General features: G+C 35.1%; 1 protein-coding gene across 5 annotated transcripts in view; it reads right to left on the bottom strand.

The window, feature by feature from the left end:
* Positions 1–1,453: 1,453 nt before the first annotated feature.
* Positions 1,454–24,715, bottom strand: part of LOC115919768 — a 51,368-nt gene continuing 28,106 nt past the window's right edge. For 2 of the 5 annotated variants that reach the window (XM_030973927.1, XM_030973931.1), the window contains exons 3-15: positions 23,165–23,364; positions 20,985–21,098; positions 18,421–18,507; positions 16,280–16,365; positions 11,297–11,405; positions 10,117–10,203; positions 9,332–9,446; positions 8,944–9,002; positions 8,189–8,329; positions 7,834–7,989; positions 7,297–7,419; positions 5,555–6,728; positions 1,454–5,189 (exon numbers count right to left, since the gene is read on the bottom strand). In XM_030973927.1, the coding sequence (XP_030829787.1) occupies positions 4,957–5,189; positions 5,555–6,728; positions 7,297–7,419; positions 7,834–7,989; positions 8,189–8,329; positions 8,944–9,002; positions 9,332–9,446; positions 10,117–10,203; positions 11,297–11,405; positions 16,280–16,365; positions 18,421–18,507; positions 20,985–21,098; positions 23,165–23,364 (2,684 nt within the window). In that variant the 3' untranslated portion in view covers positions 1,454–4,956. Of the gene's footprint in view, positions 5,190–5,554; positions 6,729–7,296; positions 7,420–7,833; positions 7,990–8,188; positions 8,330–8,943; positions 9,003–9,331; positions 9,447–10,116; positions 10,204–11,296; positions 11,406–16,279; positions 16,366–18,420; positions 18,508–20,984; positions 21,099–23,164; positions 23,365–23,755; positions 23,811–23,846; positions 23,944–24,715 lie in introns of those variants that run through there. The other 3 variants (XM_030973930.1, XM_030973929.1, XM_030973928.1) reach the window with 3 other exon arrangements.

Genomic DNA, 24,715 nt, shown 5'->3' with positions numbered 1-24,715 from the left:
GATCTAAACCAAAAGGGTGTTGACTTTAGGATGAAAGATTTGTTCACTAAATGCCCCTCTAGGTTTGGCAGATGATATACAGTACACATAAGTTGTTGTTTGTTTTTTTTCTTTTTTTTGGGGGGGGGGGGGGGGTGAGGGTTACATTATCTCTTCACGTAGAATATACCCTATCAATTTATGTGACTATTGAGGTCTTGATTAAAGTTTAGAAAACCATGTAGAATTGCAACATACCTCTAATCTTAAATACATTTCAAGAAAGTAGGATTGATGAACAATGTAGGATGGAAGAGGCATATAGAATGGTATATAAGGTTTCAAAAGTTATTAAAATACATTTTCCCCAAAATGGGTTTTTATGCTCTGGGTTTTTGTGACTTTACAGGTCCTTAACTGTATTCATGATTTAAACTACAAAATATATGTATGAGGGTGGCATATTCTTAAGGCTTTACAATTTTCAGTAGAGTTGTATGGATGGAGGATGCAATGAGGAAGGGGTGTAAGAGGAAGGAATGAAAGGTTTTTGAAGAGGATCTATAAGATGATCTGAAGGCTATGAGTATCATGTAAACCACAAAGCCATCATGTCTCACACGTGATTAACCACAAGATAATTGACGACTTCCCAATGAAAGGATAGGAGAGATGGTTTATCTTCACTAACAAGGCCGAGGAATCATGCCCTATGGAAGAAGGCGAGGACTGTGAGGTATCCGATGATGATGTAGCGCTTCTTTTGAAAGGTCAATAGAAAGCCAAGTTCTTTCCATTTATGCGTTTCAAACAGGAATGGGATATTTTGCTTTTGCCAATGTTTGAGCACGGATTAAAGACCTTGTCGTATATAACCCCTGCTTCTTCTCTTGACATTAGTTCTGTGCTATCATTATTTACATGTTTTAGTGTTATAAATTTTCTTCGATCTATACCATCCTGCCTTTCCATCCTTTTAAATGTGATGGCAATGTTTTTTTTATCAAAAGTAATTTTCCATCTCTCTTTCTCTCTCTCTCTCTCTATCTTTCTCTCCCTCCCTCCCACCCACCCTCTTTCTCTTCCTCTTTCTCTTCCACTCCCTCCCTCTCTGTAACTTTCCCTCTCCTACTCTCTTTTTATTTAATATTTTCTGCTTCTATTAATCGCTATTTGAATTATCTGTAAATTATGTTTACTTCTGTCTCTGAATTATCTCCAAATTATGTTTGCTTCTGTCTATTACCTGTCTTGTTTCATTCTCTATTGCCCCTCTCTACACCGGTGTCTCTTCAGTTTTTCAAAGAAATTTCACCAAAAAAGACAATATACACCAATGTACTAGAGTTGTGAGGTACATGTTATGAGAATCATATACATATACCCAAATTCCTTATAAAGGGCATACCATCATTTTCTCAAGAAATTCCCATGCTGAGTTCTCAAATCTAGAAATGACAATGACACTACCAGATTGAATCTTTGTATCTCACTGCTTTTCATGGCAGTACTCCATTTTATTTAAAAAAGCATACCTAAAAATATTGTTTTGATATGATAAAAATATAAAGCGACTTTCAAGCTACACATTCTCACGTAGCAAACAGAGTGAATAACAGTGAAGATTGTGCGCTGAAAGCCATGAGGGCTTGAAAGATAGTTTTAACCATTTTTTATTGCAGAAAACACACATATAACTCCTAAGGAAATGGATTAATCATACATGTTTCTTTACAGATCTGTGTAGAAAGAGTTGATATCACATTTTAACAAGACAGATACTTGTCCATTACTGAGTAGCCAATAAGAAGTGTAAAAATGTCTTTGGTTTTATCATGAAACTCGTGATTTCTATGCTGCAACATACTCTATGTAGTTCATACAGCATTCCATAAAATAGTTTCAGCATACAATATCTTGTAATGCAATAATAGGGAGTTCACATACCAAAAACCTTAGCCATTTTCTGCTGATTCTAAGCTTAGCAATCAGTAAACATAGCCAATTTTTGAAAGTCCATGGAATTAATTGTTTTTCCACTTTGTCTAAGTAATCTAAAAACATTGCTCAAAAGAAAACAAAATCAGATGAATCAGCCAGTGTATTTACAGCTTTCCCTTTTTGACACAGTTTAAAAATTATCATTATCACCATTTCATCTTGAGATATCAAACAGTTTACATAAATCTCTCATGATAAAGACACTTCTATTAAATACATCTTTGTGAGTTGTTGCAATCAATAATTTAAAAAGTCCATTACCAAATGAATTGAGTTCTTGTGTATGCTCTAGAGTTATCATAACAATCTAAAGCCATTACAAGATATTTCCACATTGTGGTAAAGAGTACCGGCTCTAAATCTTATTAAAAAGTATATCATATGTTGAGTAAGAATACAGCTTCTTTGAAAGACATTAAAAGAAAGATTTTTGTTTTTAATTGCCACATCATGAAATGTCCTCATGTCTACAATAACTTGAAATGATTCTCTTCACCAAATCTGTATTAGGACCTAAGTGCTTTAACTCACCTCATAACTTTCAAGTTTAAAGTCCACACATTTGAAAACATCAATTCAGTATTTAGAGCAGATTCAAAGAGTTGTTCAAACATCACCTACTACTATATTAGTATTAAACAAGAGCATGATAAAAGCAGTTAATGTCACATAAAACCCTTACATGTTCATTTTACCTGTACGGTTTATCTATAACTGAAGGCACATTATTTTTAAAAGTAGCAAATTCCTTAACATACTGGGTATATGAGATGTACATTATTTGTATCAAAATAAAGATACTTCAAGCTGTGTATAGGCTATCAATGAGACGACACTAAATCATGCAAACCTTTCTTTTTCATTGCATAAAATATGGGGTGTTTTATATAAAAATATTTTGCAGATTTCAAGTATATACAAAAAATAGCTCTGAGCACATGGCATACAAAACGTAAGCTCAATTTGTACAAGAATCGTATTCTAATAGAGTGCATGCTACTTAGACCTATATGTACATATCAGAGTTTACAAGAAATTTACATAGCATCACACACAAGTGAATATGAACTAACCACCATGCCCATAAAACTCACTGAACCATAATTTCCAAAGGCATACAGCAAAAGTCTTAGAATAAACTAATTTTGGGCATTTCGTTTGTGATATTGTTCGAAGTTTAATTCATAATTTGTATTCATGACTGGCAAAAGTATTGACTTAGTTTTTATCTCAATCTGGACCATGTTGCACAATTCATACCATTGATGATACCTTTGGCATCTATAGTAACTGCCATGGAAGCCTTCATTTGATTGGCTGTTGCGTGATATCGCCATGGTATTTATTAATGATAGCAATGTTACCATCAATGGTTAGTTTTATGCAATGGGACCCCAGGTTGTAACCTGGTTATACCACTTTCATGAATATAGATAGACCACTAGTAATCATCTCAGTTTAGTCCTGCCATACAAATAATTTACAACTTCCAATTTTCCATGGATTATTCCAAATGTACAAACATAGTGCCTATTCTTGAGTATGGTCACTAAACAGCCCAAATATAGAACTTCAGGTAGGCACACATTTACTTTTTATCAATAAAATATTAAAATATACTGCAAAAATATATTCATACAAAATACTGTACTATGATATTACTAACTACATTGCACAAGATATTCATGCACATGTAGCAGCTATTTATGTCAAATATTTCCCTTTTTTTGCTATGAGAAGCAGCAAATGTATCAATAATGGGAGTTCATAATGCAACTGCAATAACCTTCTTCAGGTGGCACTTAAAAGTGATACTGTGTTCTACCAATTTCATCTAAAGGCACTGGGATGATATCCTAGAAGGAGCATTCTTTGGTTCATATAATTGCAAATGATCAAAAATCAAAATCAAAACTAAAATTTACCCGCTGCCTACATGAACCAGTTGGTCACACTGTATAAAACTTATGGAGGTTCAAACAGCATTCAACATTATAAAGCAATACACAACTTGGTAAACTCACTAATTTTACCATACAGAAGTTGATAGATAATGAAAAAGAAAATATAACAATGATATTTCACTACCGTTTCTGTAATAATACAATGATTTACGATCTTGTTTTTATGGTCAGTGGTTGAGGGACTTCATAATATTTGCCTCAATTGCCTATTGATAAAAAGAGTAAATTGAAAGTGAAAGTGAACAGGGCCCATTGTTCAATGTAAATGATCAATATGGTAGAAGTCCTTTAGTTGAAAAGTTTGCCATAAAATGATTTCCTCATAACCAATCCATCATGTATATATTTTGTCACTATACCACGCCAAATAAATGATTATCCAGTAAGATAAAATGACTAGTTAAATTTTTCATACCTGTAAAATAGTGACTACTGTACAAACAGAAACTTACTCATGAATGGAGCCACATGTCAAGTTTATAAATAGTCTAAATTTCAAGCGCTTCATGCTGAAAATTACTGAAACACAATATTTGCAATTCAAAAAAGTTCTTGTAATTGCAAATTGCAAAGTTTCATAAGTTACATAAGGTTCTCATTTTACTGTGTGCACTGAAAGTATGCAATTATGTAATTGAATCCACTGACAGAGGGAAGTCCCTGACTCATGAGAAACCCCATCAACAAATTTTCTCCGGGCTATTCTGCCTATTAAAGGCAACTTTGCACAGCTCTCTTAAAGCTTATCTGAGAGGATCATGGGGGACCAATGGTCACTGATTAGGCATTGTTTGTTATATAGAGGGCGCAAGTAGCTACAAGTAGTGCAGGGGGCCTTTAAGGACTTGTCTGTTTCTTTGGTCAAACCTTATATCCAACGAATCCTCTGCTTTCCTCTTCTTCCTTTACACTGCGCTTTGCCGAGTATGATGATTAACTGCTGTGATACAATGTTGAATAACTTTTCATTGAGAGAGGCTTGGAAACGGCACTACTCATTAGAGAGTTATGTTTACTGAGCACTCTCTCTCTTTTTCCTCTCCACTCTCAGAATGTAGGAGTATGCAGATTCAAACTGTATGACGGCAAATCCAATCTCTCCTTTGTCCAGGAAGTCAGGAAGGAAATCCTCTAAGAATCGGAGTTGTGGGTAGAAAGCCGTGACCTCTCCAGGGTCACCATGTATCAGGAAGAGAATCAGAGATGTAAGCAGGTCATCACCACTCAACATGCGCTGCTTACCACCTGGATGTATGGAGAGAGAGATATGAGAAATGATCACCACTCTGCTTAATTCAATGCAAGACTAGTTGTTGATGCAATCAAAACAATGATATTTTCACATTGGATTCATTTAATGCACATAATACAGATAAACATAATCATATAATTTCATACAGGATACTGCAGGAGTAAGTGGAATATCCTTTACTTTTAATTGGCAAAACACTCGGATATCTGAAAGGCCATCGCCCATTTCTATTGTCAATTTGTGATTATGTTAACATTACAATAACAGAATCACAAGGTGCTGTTTAAGAATTAGTCGATACATTTGCATCATTAGCAAATGATTCTAATACTAGTTTTGCATGCTGTGAGATACTTACATGATATAAGAGATGCTTGTTTCTCAGCCACAGAGTTGACTTCCTTGAGACATCGAAGCAACCATTGAAGCTTGGAGCATGGAACACTCTCCTCTAAGACCACTCTGAAGTAGTGATAGGCCTGGCTGAAGCGTTTCAAGAACTCTGAGATAGCTGGCTTCTCCCTGCATCGTCTTGAGAGCTCTCTGTCTAGTTTGATCTCTCCATCCACTCCTTGGATCATGATGTTCACATCCATGTCATTGACAGGATCATGGCTGCTAGATGTGATTGACATCTTCTCAACGTCTGACGCAGCGTCTGAGGATATTACTACCTGCGGGAAGGTGGATGCGTCCATTGATGGGTTGGAGCTACATAGATCAGATGCACTGAGAGGTTGTGATACATTGGATTCCACGCTCATAGCAGTCCTTGAGCTATCTGTTCTATTGAGATTGGAATTATGATCACCTTTCTGACTGTGTCTGTCATCGTCATGGTGATCATTGAATACACCCGAATCATCACCAATGTGATCGTCTAAGTGGCTAGACTCTTTCTTGAGCAGAGGATGTGGTTTGTCCAATACCTTATTTAGGAATAGGCTATGCGGGGAGTACTGTTCAACGGCTATATGTTTCAATTGCTTGATTTCAGGTAGCGAGGCATGTCTTGCTGCTATCTCATGGTCTCTGAGCTTCACACTCTTTTGCCTCAACTGCTTCTGGACGATACAAGGTTCCGACTGCGCACTTTCAATGTTGATCGGCACCGTCACCCACTTACAGTCTATGATCTGTGTGTTACGCCATGATTGCCTCGATTCACCTTGCCTATGAGGGCTTGCATGGCGTCGTAATCTCTCCTCGGGGAGATCAACATCCACCCCCGATTCTAACCTCCCTCGAATGTCTTCGTCTATATGAAGTCTGTGTTTGACAAAGTCACCCAACCCTGACACTGATGCAATGTCTGTTAGTCTGTCATTATGATCCTGCTTCTCAGACTGCTTCTCAGGTTCTATGACCTGTTCTGTGACATCCTCACCGATCTCAATGTCATCATGGATGTTGAAAATAGGAGCATAGAGTCCGAGGATGTTGAGAATCCATTCGTCGTCTAGTTGCATGTCTTGAAGGTTGGAGGTAGGCAGGATCTTCTGAAGATCTGCTATCTCAGCCTGATAGGCATACTGCAGAAAAATGAAAAGAAGATGGCGTAATTAAGGGCGAGATAAAAGGTCTGGAATGAATTGCATTTTGGGTTCAAATTCATGAGAAAGACGAGGTGCAGTTTGAGTATGACGATAGTCAGTGTCATAATATCAATGTGAAGATGATGACAATGATGATAATGATCGCAATGATGATGATGATGATGATGATGATGATGATGATGATGATGATGGCAATAATGATGATGATGATGATGATGATGATGATGATGATAACGATAATGATGATATTGATGATGATGATGATGATGATGATGATGATGATAATGATGATGATATTGATGATGATGATGATGATGATGATGATGATAATGATAATGATGATATTGATGATGATGATGATGATGATGATGATGATGATAACGATAATGATGATATTGATGATGATGATGATGATGATGATGATGATATTGATGATGATGATGATAAAGATGATATTGATAAAGATTAGACTAAACATCACACCACAACAATTATGTATGCTGCAGCCTAAATGCTCTGTCTAATCAAACTCATTATCACTTACCACATAGATCTTCAGGAACTCTGAGATCTTGCCAGGAAAGAAGGCCCTCTCATAGCATGTCCAAAGATCAGCTCGGCTGTAGTAAAATGGTAGATTCAGATGACTTGCTAACCTTGTTGTTACCTACATGTAGTCAAGGTAAAAAAAAATCATGATTTATATGTAAAAATGAAATGCATAACAAATCAAACTACTTATATTCATATCACATAAATGAAACAGTTACAGTTCTTGCTCAAACATTTAATTTTGATGAAGTACAGCCTAAATTTATACCTCAATAGGTCACACTTAACCTCTCCTAAGAAGTAGAGTCAACATCAATTTTTGTTTTCCGCACTCCTGAAAACGGCCTATTTGACATAAAATGGTCCGAAAATATCAATATCAAACCATTCCATTCCTTGCCTAACACTTGTTGTTTACGCAACTTCAAAATCAAGCTCAAACTCATTTTATTCACAAACTGTGCACAGAAAGAAAAAAAAGGACAATGCAAATCTATATATTTTGTGGGATGGCATTTGAAAAACTCACCTCTTGGAAATGCATATTGACATCTGTCTTGAGTCTCTGAGTAACAGCTTGGTAGTGAGCCGTTGGTCTCTTCTCAATGAGACTATGTCGTGTATTCCTCCTCATCTTATCACTTTCATGATTGATGCTAACTCCACTGTGCTTCTTGGCTAGCTTCTAGAGTGATATATGAGCAAATTAGTATGATAGTTATAGCTAAAGATTGTAACTACAAAGTCTTTACCAACATCCTTATTATCAATATTACCATCAACAACGATCACATTATCAATCATTATCATCTTCATCAACAACAACACAATGAAATTCAGAGAATATACATTCACTTTAAAAAGTCAAGAAAGTTATAAATTACCTTCCATGAGTTACTGACATCAAGTTTCTGTCTGAATCTCTTGATGGTTGGTTGACCTTTGATCTCTTCACGACACTGATTCACTATTTCTTTACTGAAATCATGATGAAGATCATTCAATGTCTTGTTCTTCTCCAAAGCCTAAACAAAAATAAAACAAATACATGAAAACTGGCATTAATTACAAGAAATCTCATGTTTTTATTAAATCACAATTTGAAAAAAGTGTTAAGAAGAGGGATAATCTATAAAAATGTAATTTTCTAAATGTAAAGGAAACCTTCATGAATAGTGCACAAAATAGGAGGGGCTTTAACATCATTTTCCAATAAATCCAGAAGTCTCTACTGACTCATATCACTTCCATGGTGCATGCTAAAATAAAAATAAAAATTTTAAAGTTCATGCGAAACAGGAGAGCCAGCCTGTTTGCCAATCCTGAAGGTACAGGATTTCCTTAAGTACAGTACTTGTAATTCATTGCAATCAAAACATGGCTTTGCTTTACTTGGCATCTTTACTCCATTTGAACAGGATATTCATATGAATGAATGAATGAATGGATGGATTTATAACCACAACCTGATTACACAATTTGTTTGTAATAGGATGCCACTTAATAGATATACTGCCGGGAGAGTAAGGAAACTTTCATAAACAAATTTAAATAGCAACAACACCCATCAATTTCATTCATTCTTATATCTTAATCTGCGACATCATTTAAAAAATCATAATCTCTAGTCCATACATACCTCAGAGACTTTACTAGGGAGTGTCTGCCAAGCCTCTGGGAGCTTGCTTGGTCCAAGAACTAAAAAGAAAAGAAACAAGATAATTGTATTACTTGCATAATGATGGAAGCAAAAATCAGCTAACAGATGTTGTAGGAGGATCGTTTAAAAAAAGTATAGGTGTTATATCCATATATCATATAAAACCATCTGTTGACATATATGGCATTTCCTCAGTTTTTTAAACGTGACAAGAGACAATGTTTTAACTATACCTAGCATTTAACTGTACATTATACATTGTGGTGATTACACGCATGCTGTCATGGAGATTGACTAGAATCAAGCCTGTTAGGGAAAAGACATTGGAATAGATTTGATTATGATATAAATGGGAACATGTTCGTACCATCTGTCGATCGTATAAGACCATCTGATGAGATATCTATTCCTGTTGTCTCTCTTCCCTGCTTCAATTCACTCTCGGTTGACACCAGGGCTTCTCGCACACTTGTTGCTAAGAGCTACACAGGAAACAAATTATGAAAGATTATTTGAATGGTTTGAAAATATGTATAAATTACTGACAAGAAAGCATTGTTTATCAGTCTATTTTTGTTTGTTATAGCGCTTAGAGACCTCGGTGGTAAGCGCTTTATAAGTAACGTTTTTATTATTACTATTATTGTTTGAATAAGTTATCTCTTGTTAACATATTATCTATAAAAGACAATTCATTTTTCTTTGGAGGTTATTAAAGATTAAGATTTGCATGGTGGTGTGTATAACATTCTTTAGGGTGTGCAGTTTCCCTTTCCTTCATTCTAATGCTTAAATACTTGTCTACTGAACATAATTCAAACTAATCAAATAGGTATTTGAGATTCTTTGTATATCCTTAATTTCTGCTCCTTGTCAATTTATCTCGCCCTTTTCTTCAGATCTGCTCTATAATAATAGTTCATGCCACTTCTCAATAATGTCTCTACTTCAACTAAGTTGATATCTATATCCTTAATTTCTGCTCCTGATCTATTTTTCTCGCCCTTTTCTTCAGATCAAGTCTCAATCAAGTCTCTACTTCAACAACGTTAAGAGCCAGAAGGAGATTAGTTTTGTATTAAAGGGATATATGCAACTAATTTCTAGTTTTCAGTGAACAAAAAGAAACACTGCCATCTAGCTTTGACTTACCTTTTTTCTCTGTAGATCATGGAGCTCTTTGCTGTGTCTCTTGCATTCATCTTGGATACGGATGTATGCTCGATGCTGGTCGGATAACTGCACATCATGAAAGAAAAGCACAAGAGATAGATTGGATTGGAGTTCATTATTTTCACTTCCATTGTCAAGCAGGTTACAAATACATTGCACATATAACATTCATCTTGGATACGGATGTATGCTCGATGCTGGTCGGATAACTGCACATCATGAAAGAAAAGCACAAGAGATAGATTGGATTGGAGTTCATTATTTTCACTTCCATTGTCAAGCAGGTTACAAATACATTGCACATATAACTTTTTTAAAGTCTTTGTGAACTTAATATTTGCTTATGGATACACCAAGTATATTTCCAGATGTGTATGAATGAAGCACATGAATAACAAATCAAACATTTCTGAAATAGAAATTATAATGATAGCTGTGGGGCTCTCATTAAAGCATCACTTTGTATTGTCAGGCTTGATCAGTATTCCTTCCATGGGGTAACAATATAGTATTCTATTCAATCTTTAAAGAACATTTCACAACCCCTTCATAGGGTAAAAAAAACTCTCAACTCTGGGCAGTATATGCTCACTTTCTTTAGTACCAAGAGTAATAGAGACCGAGTATGACACTAAGCTATAAAATCAAAATATACAATTTCTCTTGTAGTTCACGAGACATCTGTATTGGTGGTTTAATTCCATATCATAAGGAGGTTAGCAGATTTTTCTTTTCCAGTTCGTGTAAATGGCTGACAATGCTTATAACATAACATTGGACTACTTCCTCAGTCAAAACACATCTTACTAAATATGTCAATGTAATGTAGGGAAATACCAAAACACTGCCCACTCAACAAAATAAACATTGTGGCTTGAAGAAAAACAAAATCAAGATGATTCATCAGTTTGAAAATTAAATCAATCAAATTGCAATAACATCTATACCACCTTCATGATTCAACCCAGTTCCCATAGAAATGAGAGAAAAAAATGCTACAAAAAATTACTATACTAGGATCAGGGGATAAAAGTATCAATGAAACACCTTGCCTCTGGGCATAAAACACTGTCATTGGATTTGAACCCTAAACCTCATGATTTAAGAGTCCTGAAGGCATGAAAACCACTATTCCATATTGCTTATAATGTAAACCCACCTCATTACTCGCTGGTATAGTTTTAATACTGAGAATCAGATTCACTTCCTCCATTACAAACAGTGACTTGTTGATGTAGTCTGCCACCCTGTCTCGAGATTTACGAGCTCTGAAAGAAAAATAAAAGAGATTTGTAGGAGTGATAAATATGCTGGAATTTCATATTTCAATGTCAAAAGTTTGATACAAATCACAGTATTAGGACTATGGTCGTTGGAATTAAATCTTCATATTTTGAGCACTTTCCTATTCCTGTCTACAGTATATATGCTATACAAAGATAAATAAATTATATGACCATACATGAAAAGGCTTTATAATTATATCCAACCAGGTTTTTTTAAGCCTTGACAGTTGCAATGTAATGTGCCACATGGTCCACTTGATTTCTCAAGCAGCATGAAAAACAGCAAAGGTCTAGTTGTCCATCAATCCATCTTCATCCATCTAATTAATTATTTCACTGATTTCACACTTCCAAATGTGGCATATGATCAATCTCTATCTAGTAGGCCCATGATTCTACCACTAAAGTGTTCTGGTCCGTACATTTTGGTGGATAGTGATTAGTGATGTACATATTATCTGGAGCTACAGGGGCATTATCTTATATACTCTAACACAGAATTAACGCCCATGTGACTTGGAACAGACAATATCAAAGTTGTCTAAGAAAGAAAACCAAGCAAATATAGAGTTCTGTAAGCATCGTTGAATTGATGTGCTGTCATGAAAGTGAAATTCCTCTCTTTGGAGAATGTCCTTGAAATCCCATACAGAAAGGAAATCCAATATTTAAACATTTTATTTCAATGAGACAGAAGAGAATTAAAAAGAAACATATTGTGGTTCCAAAATATCAATCAAAATATACAATCAAAAGAAGATAAATCAACCAGCTAAAAAGTAAAGATATACAAAGGATAAAACTATTTTATAAGCCAGAAAAAAACTGGAAACATTGTGAAATATTTCTTGAAACCATTCCAAATAACATATTTATGTTTCATTTGAAAAACAAATCTTTATTAAATTTCAGAACAGGAAGTACAAGTTCAGGTGCATTCTCAATCAGTTGAAAAAACAAAAAGATTCTGCTATGAGCTACAGATTCAATAAATGTTGATTTGTGTAAAAGAAAGAGCATCGTGCTTAATTTTACTTCACTAAAAATAGCTACTAGATCTCACAAAGAGATATCAGGTATCAAATGTAGAAAGAAATCTGTTTCACTGTAGTTTAGGAAAGGAAGAGCAATTATGTGAGATTACTGCATCATACTTGTACCGTTTACACACGTATCGAAACATGATTTGAAACAAGATTTTGCTTCAGTTATTGTTGGCTATTTTTAGGAAAGCTCTACTGAGCTTGTCCTTTAGAATAGGATTGCATTGTGTATTGCATGATAGAATGCTTGTCATTTTGACCTAATGATTAAAAAACAAATTAAATTATTTTTTTCAATGCTGAAAAAATGTCATTTTTTTCAAGATTGCAAGGGCATGAGTTGAAATATGCAAACTACATAAGCTAAATCATTTTCTTATCAAAATGGTTCAAACCTATTTTGTTATCATTTATTTTGCTTAAGAAAGGATTCAAGACCAATACAGAAAGAAAAATTGATCAGTTTTTGTGTGCGTTTTGGATGAAAAACTGACATTGTGTATTTGGGCATACATTGTAATGGAGCATACTTGCTAAAAGATATTTGGGTGGTTTTGACATAGGTGGGTACTTATACGAAGCTCAAGGGAGGCAATATGATATTGACTGTGCAGCTTATAATTTTGTATTCGGTCGCTGGATGTGCTTGAAGTGATTTACTTAAATTTACTATTTCTGCATAAGTTCCTGGACGGAGAATACCCCACCCCCACTGCCCCCTCCCACTGACCCCTCCCATTTATATTTCCTACAGCATGTGCTGGGGTGGGGGTGAATTAAGTAATAGACAGTGCTCTGTGAATTGTGCAAGAGAGCAGAATGGAATCATACTCACGGGCTTTCTCTTCTATATCTCCTGAGAAAAGGTGAAGGAGAGAACATATAATGTAAATCCATTCTTCAGCTTGTAACTGCTCTGAAAAGTTTGGTTTGATTATGGCTAACTTCCTCTGAAGTTAATGATAAATTTTTGCTATCAATTCACTAGCACCTCTATTTTTAGGCAACAGGTCAGAAATATGATCTTATTGGTTTCTATTTATAACTTTGTGGGTTCATTGTCATTGAGTGAATGACCTATCTAACTGATCTATATGATTATCAAAATGACAGATTGAAGTTTATGTTGGATTAGAATGATACCCATACCTAATCCTATCTCAGCCAGAGCCTTCTTTATGGAATCATCACGATGATGATAGTATCAATTATTCAGATAATGCAAGTTTCCTGATAGAAACAAAAGACTTCTGCAAGGCCTTGCATTCCTCCCTGAACTCGCATTCCATACAACGCTCTTATTCCTCTTGCCCTGGATCAAATTATCGGCCTTCCTGCTCCCCGAGACATACCTTAAAGCGTTAAGCAAAAGAAAACGGGTGAAAAGCTGGCTTATCGTTCATCAGGTCCCAGCGCGGAAGCTACGTCCGTTTCAAGAGATGCTATTAATACATCCCAAAGACAGGATAGCGCTTTCATAAATGTTATGAGAACTGCAGTATGAGCTTGTAAGGATGCACATTAATAATGTACATTCTTCTCAGATGGAATGTGATATATAAGAAAGGATGATGATGTGCGAATGATATATGCCTATTAAATCATCCTTAACAATAGAATACATATCATTCATGACATTGTATTACAATCCTCTGAACTCCCAAACATGTGAAATACCATTAGATTTATATTCAGACCCAACACAATGTCTTTCAAGCCAATACTTCACAATGGATGATGTTGAACATAAAGGGGGGATCTAATTTGAATTATCATCTTCCATTTCTTATTTAACCTGAATTATCTTCTATCAGACATTTATATTTTGTCACGGGAAATCCTAATCAGCTATTTCTCTGGCATTGTCCCAAGTGATTGAACTAATGAACTAAGATAGGCTTGGCAAGGAGTATAGTACGTGCATGCCAATCAGCATTTGTAGTAGTTTATTGTAGATCTACTGACAAAGGAAATTCAAAGAGAGAATTATGGTCAAAGGAAGACATGAAAAGGATAAAGTATGTTTGATATATTTTTTTGACCAGGAAAGAAAGAACGAGAAGATAGAGTACAGACAGACAGAGGCTCTGAAAACCTCGGCTAGTGTGAATACTATAAAATGAAGAAGAGACTGAGGAGATATACATGTATGTGTTGACACTGACCAAGAGACAAAGATAAGAACCACACCAAAAAGATCGAAAAGTATACTATCTCATTTCGGGCAACAAATCTGACTTTGGGCAAGCAGAAACTTTGGAAACTTTGATAAATGAAAATATTGATCATTTTAAAAGCACTGATTCTATCAAAGCCAGAGCTCAATGAATGTATTAAAACAAGAGAGAAAAAAAGATTTTTATAAAAGAATTAATAATAAAGAGTAATCGATGTAAGAGATGGAGTCAGAGTGTACAATTTTCATAGATTTTATTCAAGCTCAACATTCCTATCCTGTGTCTGGACAAACTATGTCACCGGAAATCAGTCCAGGATATTATTAATGATATTTGGAACCAATCCACAACTTCCTGCCCCTAACACGTCTCATCGACCAATCGTCAAACTAATACTAATACATGATGATATGAGAAACTTATTACATCATATACTAATATTAGACGTCACATGATACTTCAACTATATTAAAAACAACATGTTTTTCATCAAACTCGGCTAGGTCTCTCTGTTGAAAGGCTATAAGCTGTCCCTCTTTCTATTTTAGGTCATTATTGAAGATGGATAATCAATAATTCATGTTCATTAATACCATCATTCCAATAATAGACAGCATAGAAAAGAGACAGAAAAAAGAAGAAGTAGGAGTGGAAGTTATGCACAGTGCTCCAAAGGGATGAAATTTAAATTTTTAAAAACATCCCCCACGCATTTGAAGTACAAACTAAAATCAGAAAACTAGAATTGCAATACATAACATAAGACTTTTGATTTTAACATTTCTGGTTCAAGACATCGAGATGAGCACTGAGCAATAGGCAATAGTTTAATTAGCATCAAAGCATCGATTCTATCTAACATGTATCTAACATCACACAATGTCATGACTATTAGAAAGAGAAACTGCTATTTATTTAATACTATATTGCTTAGGGTGTGTACCTAATATATCAAACAAAAATAAATGTCTTCCATCAATCTGTCATTAAAAGACAGATACTGAAATTAAATTTACGACGATGAAATTGCCTCGTTTATATTCATGGGATAATATTCTGAGACTACGTTTGATAGCTGATGACCCATATTCATCTTGAAAATAGAAAGAGAAATTTAGGTTTTGATTTACAGACAGGATGAGAAGATTTGTTTCCCCTTTCCATCAGACTGCCCCTAGCTCAACCCTACAAACATCCTATATTTTGTGGTTTTCCTAAGAGGTATAGAAGGATCGCTCTGCTTGAACATCTGACAAATGTTTCCTATCATATATCTGTCTCTGACTCTAAACATCTGATTTAGTCATCATTTCATATCAGTTTCACGTAATAACACATCATACAATCAAGGACTCTTCAAGTATTTGCAAGTGTTTAGAAATTTTGAACATTTCAATATATATATATTTGCATTATTAATTATGTGCATGCTTTTAAGATTACTTACAAAGCCAGGGTGAGGCACTTATGTATTGTGTACATGTATTGTATATTCAACGACATAGAATGATATGGAAATTGAGTAAGTGGCCTTATTTGTGGAGAAACAAAATATTGAAGGCAAAATTATGAATTGTACATGAGATATATTATGATCATAGATTGGTGAGAAGTAAGAAGTAAATATTCTACTTACTCCACAAGATCACTGATATATTGACTCCCTCTCTTCTTGGTAAGACTTCCCTTGCATTGGTCTACTGTCTCCTGACAACTATCCAACTAAAACAAAGAACAGAAAGAAAAAACAATCTTTATACAACCATATTATAATTCCTAAAATACAAGAACCATTTGAAAAGAGCTTTGGGGATCAAGCACCCCCCCCCCCCCTGAAAAAAAAAAATTGCTCCATATATTCTCTGACTGGTCTAATTTATATATATACTTTTTTAAAGTTCCATGAAGGGCTAGAACCAACTGATGCCCCCCCCCCCCAGTCAATAAATTGCCTTCAACCATACTACATTTATGTAAATTTGAGGAACCCAAGATAACAATATAAGGAACTTTGGGGATAACTGAGTCGGCTCTTATGGTCAGGAATGGAGGGGTAAATTCATGTCCGAAACACTGTAGACCTATCACCCATGGGCGAGATCGTGCAGAAAAAAAACCCCAGCCATCTTGTTAATCTGCCAACCAGCGTATCGTAGAATGTTTTGGGTCATTTCCACGGCAACGTAAGTGATAAACACAGCCAATGAGGATGGAGGTATTCATCAAGGTAGACTTTATCAGGCCTGCTCACATGACAGATGTTTGCACTTTGATTGATGGAATTCATGGATCTCTTCTACCCTTATGCACCTATTTTCATGCAAACCAGTTCAGATGTTTAGAAATATGTGTACAAGTACAGCATATCAATTGGTTGCAAAGAGCATGTTTGCACAATATAGATATTGTTGTCATTTCTTTTTTAAATGATAAATTGATATTTGTAAAAACAATCAAATTTGAAAAATAAATTTGAAAAAAGAAAAAAGAACTACATTGTACCGTACATCTATATTAAGTTTTAATAAGATTTTATTATTCTTGAGAATATATGAGAAATAATTTCATACATTTGGACATAACACACTGTTTTTAACTCATTCTTCAATACAGTACATCTTTTTGTAACAATTTTTCCTTCTACGTTAATATACCATTTCTCTTTTCGTTCCTCCCTAAGGTATCCTTTAGTTACTAGTTATTGGTTTTACAAGGCATAAAACTATTTGATCAATTCTTTCTCTTTCCCCTTCTTCATTATCCTTGTCTAATCAAAGATGACACATATCGTCGCCGTTTTCACGAAGTGACGGTAGTGAAAAAAAAATTGCATTCACTTTGCGTTACGATTTTCCTCTCTACCGTCACTTCGTGAAAATAGGGACGATATACTAGACATGATGTAATTGATTAGGTCAGTGTTTGATCATTAATTCAAAGCATATTGTCGCCAACTCGCCATGCATGGAGGAGAAGGCTAGCTAGGACTAGAGATATTTGTGGTTTTATGATTAATAAGATCTCGTCTACTATTCATTTCCTTTCTGTTTACTGCCAACATGACTCGACAACATGGGCAGCTGCATTGAGCTTTGTTTCACAACCATCTCTTCCCACTCTGTCTCTCTTTCTTCCTTCTTATTTTATCTGCTCCTCTCTCTCTCCCTCTCTCTTTCTCTCCCTCTCTCTCTCTTTCTCTCTCTTTCTGTCCCTCTCTCTCTCTCTTTCTCTCTAACACATACTATATTATTCTGTCTTTCTCTCTTCCTTTCCCTTTATTTCTCTTTTCTCTTCTTCCCTTCTCTCCCTCTTTATTTTCTTCCCCCTCTTTACATTTTCTTCTCTCTCTATCTTTTCTCTTCTTTCCCTCTCTTAATTTCTCCTCTTCTCTTTATTTTTTATCCTTCTATCCATCTTTCACTATCCCTCCGTTTCTCTTTTACTTTTATGTTGTTGGTTCATATTATGTTTGATAAAGTTGTGATACAAAAATAGATCACAACTTTATTGAAGCAAAACTATTGTGGTTTTATATGATCTTTTCTTGTAATAAATGGAACTGTTTCCAGTGAATTTGTTTACTTTGGCCACAGGCTTTAATTACCAGATTTCACAGGCAACAGTTTATGCCAATGGTCATTAAAGAAATAAAAACATGAAGTTTTTAAATCTTTCATTAAGCAATAATGAAATTGATATTTAGAAATAAAAATAACACTACAATAATTAACTTCTATTAGTGATTATTGTTTTAAAAAACAGAAAGAAATGACTCACCTCTACATAAGCATTCCTGAGATCGTCATGAAGATGTTGGGTCAAAAGCTTCAAGAATTGTACATTGCAGTTTGCTATGGCCTTTTCCTGCAGGAGAGATCACATCAGCAATACATTATCTACTTCGATACTTTGATATTTGCCACTACTAGAATCCCTTCATAATTCATCAGAGAATATCTAAAAGGCAGCTACAGTATATATTCCAATTTCACAATGACTCCTCCAATATACACTCCAATATATTGAACAGCAGACATTATACTGACCTACTGTTTTCAGTTTTTATTTTGCTAAAGTCAGCCTATATATTTTATGCTCTATTTGTTTGTGTCTACTCAAGGGAGGCTAAACAAGAACTAATATCCTATTGAACCACAAAAAGTACTATTACAGTCACGCTGATTCAAGGTCTATTTCTGATTTTTTTTTTTTTTTTTTTTTTTTTTGTGTGTGTGTGTAATATACAAAACTACAATGTTAAGTTATGTTAATATCCTATAGTAGAGACCTGTATGTGGGCCCTGTCTTATAAAGAGTTTCAACTGATCCAAATCAATCACAAGTCCTCCAATCAATCACAAGTTTGCAGTCCCCTATCCCTTTTGATACCAATCACAAATAAGTTACGATAATCACAACTGTTACTAAGATGGGGCCCACATCAGCAAGAGTGTTTTTATGAAGTACATTTGTGAAGCGAGCCACAAACATTATGGAACTGCCCTATATACCTTTATAGTGTGGTACGGTATGTCACTGAAACAGGTCCCGTAGGATTTTTGTGCCAAAGTTGATTTTTTTTTTTGCTGTTTTGGCTTCAAAAGGGTCCCAATTGACCAAAAATGATGGGGTCCAAATTTTCAGACCCCTCCTTCATTTCCTGGGGGGTCCTAGACCGGGAGCCAGTGGGGGTCGAACCTAGCTGGGAGAGAAACCAATGTAAAGATCGCATAGCTCCACAAAAAAATTGACCATCTGGCATGTTCTAAGTGGTGGGTGTGGCGCCCCCACCAAAAAAGTGTCCCTTTTGAAGACAAAATAGTATTATGTAAATAATATTTGAAGGAAACCTTGAACCTTAAACACAAAGATTAAAGGTCAAAAGAAAGACTTCTACTAAAAAGTTTGTGAAAAGGTACTATCCAATGCATATAACTTTTTTTTTAATACGGAAAAACTTGTCTAGATTACATACCAATACAATAAACCAAAGTGTAAACCAAATTGTGTATTCCAATATCAATCATTCCAAATGCTTCCCATGTGACAGGCAGAATTCACATCCCCAATTGTGAGTGTCAAACTTGCAATTCAAACACACGATAACAACAAAGCAGCTGCATATCCTATGTATGTATGTATCCCACTTTGTATACTGTCAAAATGAATCCTTATATGGGTAGTGAATGCATGCCCCACCAATTAATAGGAAAGGAAGTAGGGGGTCATATCAGGATTAAGTAATTAATATTTCAGAGTAAATTATTTTCTCTCTGTTTGTCTATACTTTGAGTAATACACTCTCTAAGAAAGTTGGGTGTATATAGTCAGAGGATCAGCGAGGGTTTGGAAGCTTATATTGCAGAGCTCTGTTCACATAACCATCAATACAGCATTATATGCCATTCTTAGTAGATTGATACAAGTTACATTTTCTACGAGTGTGAACATGCTCTACTTCACTGTTGAGCTGCGGGGATGTTCACATCACCATTACGACATAGACATAATACTGTTTCTTGCAAATTGAAACTTGTCACATTAACTCTAATGTAGACGAGCCCTATAGTCCTTCACAAAAAGGGGCTATGCATTGCATCGAATATATTTTGTAGAGAATATATATCCTGACAGTGATGATGATCGTGTTCCAACTGTACTTTTAGCTGCGGCTAAGCAGCCCATAACCACAGTAGGGGATACAGGGGTAACGGTACACCAAAGTTGAGGGGACGTGATTACTATCATTCTGTGATAACACCTATAAATAGCATTCACGTGAAAGTAGATTAAAGTATGGGTATAGACTATTTTTATTCTGGTCAAGAATAGATTTAAATTAGAAATAAGCAAAAGTAAACAAACAAAAATGGGATACATGAAGTAGGTTTTCATTCAAAGTGATAACTCTATCAATCTTAATATCTTAGAGGGTTTGTATAACATTATGCTCAAAGGAAATATTTTTCAAATTCCTAACTTCAACCCTGTAACTCCAGAACTTACAAAACATCTTAACAATCCCAAACATTGACCCTAAAACTAACTTGAAGTATTACTAAGGCTCTTAATTAGCTTTAACAAGAAAAACAGCTAATGTTGATGGAGCAATTGTTTCATCCGTGATTCAACATATTTTTTCCAGAGCATTTGCAACAGGCTACATTTCATCAAAAGTCCAGAGTCAGAGATAGGACTGTATCAGGGTTTCAGGTTATGTTTAGGATTAGGTTTAGAGTTAGTGATAGTTTTAGAGTCTAAGGAATTAGACCATGTTGCTATCACCTCTTCACCCATATATTCAATAGATCCTGATTATTAAAAGGAACAAATGTTCTTACATCTTTCAGCTCACTGCAGATATCTTGTCTCCAGTCCTTCATAGTCTTTTTGATGTCATGTCTTTCATTTGTCATCTTGTCTATAGCAATATCCAGGTCTGAAAGAACTTGAATCTGGTATTTAAAAAAAAAGAAGCAAGAAATAAACATTGAAGGTACTTCAGAGCAATTCAATTATAGTGAAACCTGTTTTAACCTGAATAAAAAAAGAACTTCCTGAATATAGAGACTAAATTTTTCAAACATTTTTTCGTTGAACAATGTATCTCATTGAATGATTGAAACTAGTATTTCGGAACCTGTACATATAAACATACCTTCTATATATAGACCACTTATCCATTACAAAAATCTCATTTCTGAGTAGTGTTTCTTGATATTCATCTATGAAAGGAACTCATAAAATAAAGACCACCTGGCTATGACTATTTATCTTGTTTCCTTGAACAATCTCTATACCGGTACAGTTTGCATAATTTCAATATAAACCGCATGTTATATGGCCGCATGTTATATGACAGCTCACCTATACAGGTTTTTTTTTAAAGGTATCAAACTGTTTTTAAAAAGGTTCTATTTCTTTCATGAAAGTTGTAAATGAACCTTGAAGCCCCCTTTTCACACAAACTAAAAATAGTATTAATCTAAACTTATCATATTTTGACATTGATTTGGCACCAGATCAGTCATCATATGTCCCTGGGTTTTTAGAGGGATTAAACCAGGTAAGAATAATGCAGTTTTACTTAAAATAATGCAAGCATTAGGTCATGGCAATTCGTCCCCTCTTTAAACTTCACTTTGTAATAAATACTTACAATGAAGCTTAAAGGCAGTATTCTTCAATGATATTTCACCCAACTATCACAAATGTAAATCACTAAACTCTTGTTTGGAGCCTGAAAGATATTAAATCATGCAATTTTACATGCAGTATAACATCCTTCTGGCTCCAATAGACAAAAGTTTCTTCAGATGTATAATACAGGATGTTGCTAAAGTATGACAGCTTGTCAAGAGAAACAATTGACCAACTATTATCACATTTTTAAAGCTAAATCTTTTTAATTTCTACTATATGATTTAAACACTAATTATGATAATGTATAGAATAAAACTGATCTCTAATTAAGGCATATAGACAATGAAGTGTGCAACCCTTTATTAGTCAACAATACAAAATATCCTTTGTTTGGGCAGCAAGGGCATTTACTCTGCCAATATGATTCTACACGTGACTTGTCCCGTAGCTTCATATAGATATGATTCACACACAGACTTGATCAAACCAGCTGGTGATAATTAAAGTTAATTAACACTGTATAGCAGTCTTGACCTGTCTTCATATCTGTCATTGATATGTACATCAATGACTAGGATAGGATGACCAGAGGCTACTGACAATACATATATTCCACCTGTAGCATAATTATAATAATATTATGAAAAGCCAAGTCTGTATTCTCTGTAGTCGTTCATCTAAATCGATGTCAACACACTTTAGTACAGTTTATGTACATCAACTTGCACTAACACATCCTTGATCACTTCCCGGATACAAGTTTGACAAAAGAAAGTTATTCCAGCTAAATCTTTTTGTGGTAAAAAAAATATATACCGGTACATGTTTTTACTGAGGTTTATATAATCAGTGCCAAAAAGGATATGAAGCTTTATTAGCAAAACACAAATATTACTTAGATCACTTTACATTAAATCACAAGCTAATACATTTTCATACTTGCTTTGTGTATGGTATTAGACTGGTTCGTGACTATATATAATGGTTTTGTATAACAGAAATGAAAGATAGCGTCTGAGTATAAAACCAAGACTGAAATAAACAGAAACCTGGGGGTGTTTCACAAAGACTAAGATTGACTCTAAGTTGGAATTAACTATATGACAGGCCGTTCATGCCACTGTTTGTTCTCACCATTATAATCTTTAGATATCATATTTTTCTTCAATAATGAATTATCAAAAAATGTAAATTCTGTAGATTTGTGACCATGATTTGTACGTCCTTTGAGAGACCAATGCCAGTTAATGGTGAGAGCAAACAGTGGCATAAAGGGACTGTCATAGTTAAGTCCAACTTAAAGTCGATCTTAGTCTTTATGCAACACCCCCAGATATCTTCCACTAATCTTCTAACAAGCTCAGAAGGCGTTTCTTACCTGGTCCACCAAGGCTGAACTGACATGTTTCCTATCACTGGCATGAAGTCTGATGATAGGTAGTATGTAGACATGAAGCAGAAGCAGCACATTCTGATGCTCGTTATCGTTGCTTCCGTTGAGGATACTCCTGGCTATCTCTAGACCTTTCTCAAGGTCTCTCCCGGCAGTCATGTTGTCCTTCTGTTGTTCCAAATACCCTGTAAATTGAAAAACAGAACTGTCTCTTAATTCTCTTTTATTTTGGATAAAGACAGCAAGAAGCATGAGGATTCAAGGAACTTCCAGCACAACACCAATCTTCAGAGTCTCTTGAAAACTGTCCATCTGTCTGGCAAGAGTGTTGACCCTTGCAAACACCCTGCAATGGGAAATAACAGAACAAGGTATTTTCTATGTGATTAAGATACAGAGAAGATCGAGCTAGAAGCCTCCAAAATCCAAATCAAAACCATCTCCACTCTCCAGAATCTCTTCAAATGCTCTCCAGTTATCAAAAAATCAAGTAGCCACATTGACCTTCTGTTGGTGCAAATACCCTGAGAATAAAAACAATCTTGATGCATCTACTACACATATAGTGCTCATTACCCTCAATGAATGAAGCCATTTCACCAAGTCTGTATGAGCTATTAGGTAAGCCTTGGTCTATAAACATCAATTAAAAACATACATATCATACCCCATGTTATCTCCAATCCTTCATCAAGAACCCGGTCCAAAATCAACTTGTCCATAGGAATCTCTATTGAAGCAACATGGTCCTAGCCTACCTGCACAAAGTTAATCATGCATTTTATCTACATTAGCTTTATGGGTATAGAGAAGAGGGTATAGAGAGAGGTCTATAAAGTCGACCTGTACAGGTGTACTATCAGCCTCCAGATCTATAGGAAAGTCAGCCAGACAGGAAGCATGTGACACTGAGCAATATTGTGACAAATGATACGATGCAAAGCACAGAAAATGGAACAATCCCATGTCCATTTTGTCAATGCTTATTTGGACAGGTTTCTCACTCTATACTCTAGGGTCTATGAACCATTGTATACCCCCCCCCCCCAGATTTTATTTCTCAATCTCTCCTTTTATACTGCTCCAAAGAAAAGTAGAGCACAAATCGAGTTGAGCATAAATAGCGGATGCCAGTTATAACTGTCAGACCCCAACAAAGAATTGGATACTAAAAGGTTGCCAAATAGATGATGCAAATAGTGCTAATTTAATTGCTCTGATAAGCATCATTTAATGATTAAGGTCAGCCTTAAAAAATCAGAAAGTAAACCCTTAATTATTTGGAGTGTTGGTGGTCACTTTGATCAATTACCCTACTAATTTCTGTCACATCACACATTTATCAATATTGGTTTGTGTCCAACCACCAAAGTACCAAAGCAATGACTTCTACTAAGAAACCACTCCCACTATACTAATCAAATTCTTTGAGACCGCAGTGATAGATTCTACACTAGCGATTAAGTTCATGTTTCTTGCATCATTCTAAGCACGCTTGCGAACACCAACTTTTCTCACATTCTACAATTTATAGTT

The sequence above is a fragment of the Strongylocentrotus purpuratus genome, unplaced genomic scaffold (genome assembly GCF_000002235.5).
Source record: "Strongylocentrotus purpuratus isolate Spur 01 unplaced genomic scaffold, Spur_5.0 spur5_scaffold_7, whole genome shotgun sequence".
NCBI classification, from domain to species: domain Eukaryota; kingdom Metazoa; phylum Echinodermata; class Echinoidea; order Camarodonta; family Strongylocentrotidae; genus Strongylocentrotus; species Strongylocentrotus purpuratus.
The sequence above is the reverse complement of the archived record's forward strand: the minus strand, read 5'-3'. Positions and strand labels throughout refer to the sequence as shown.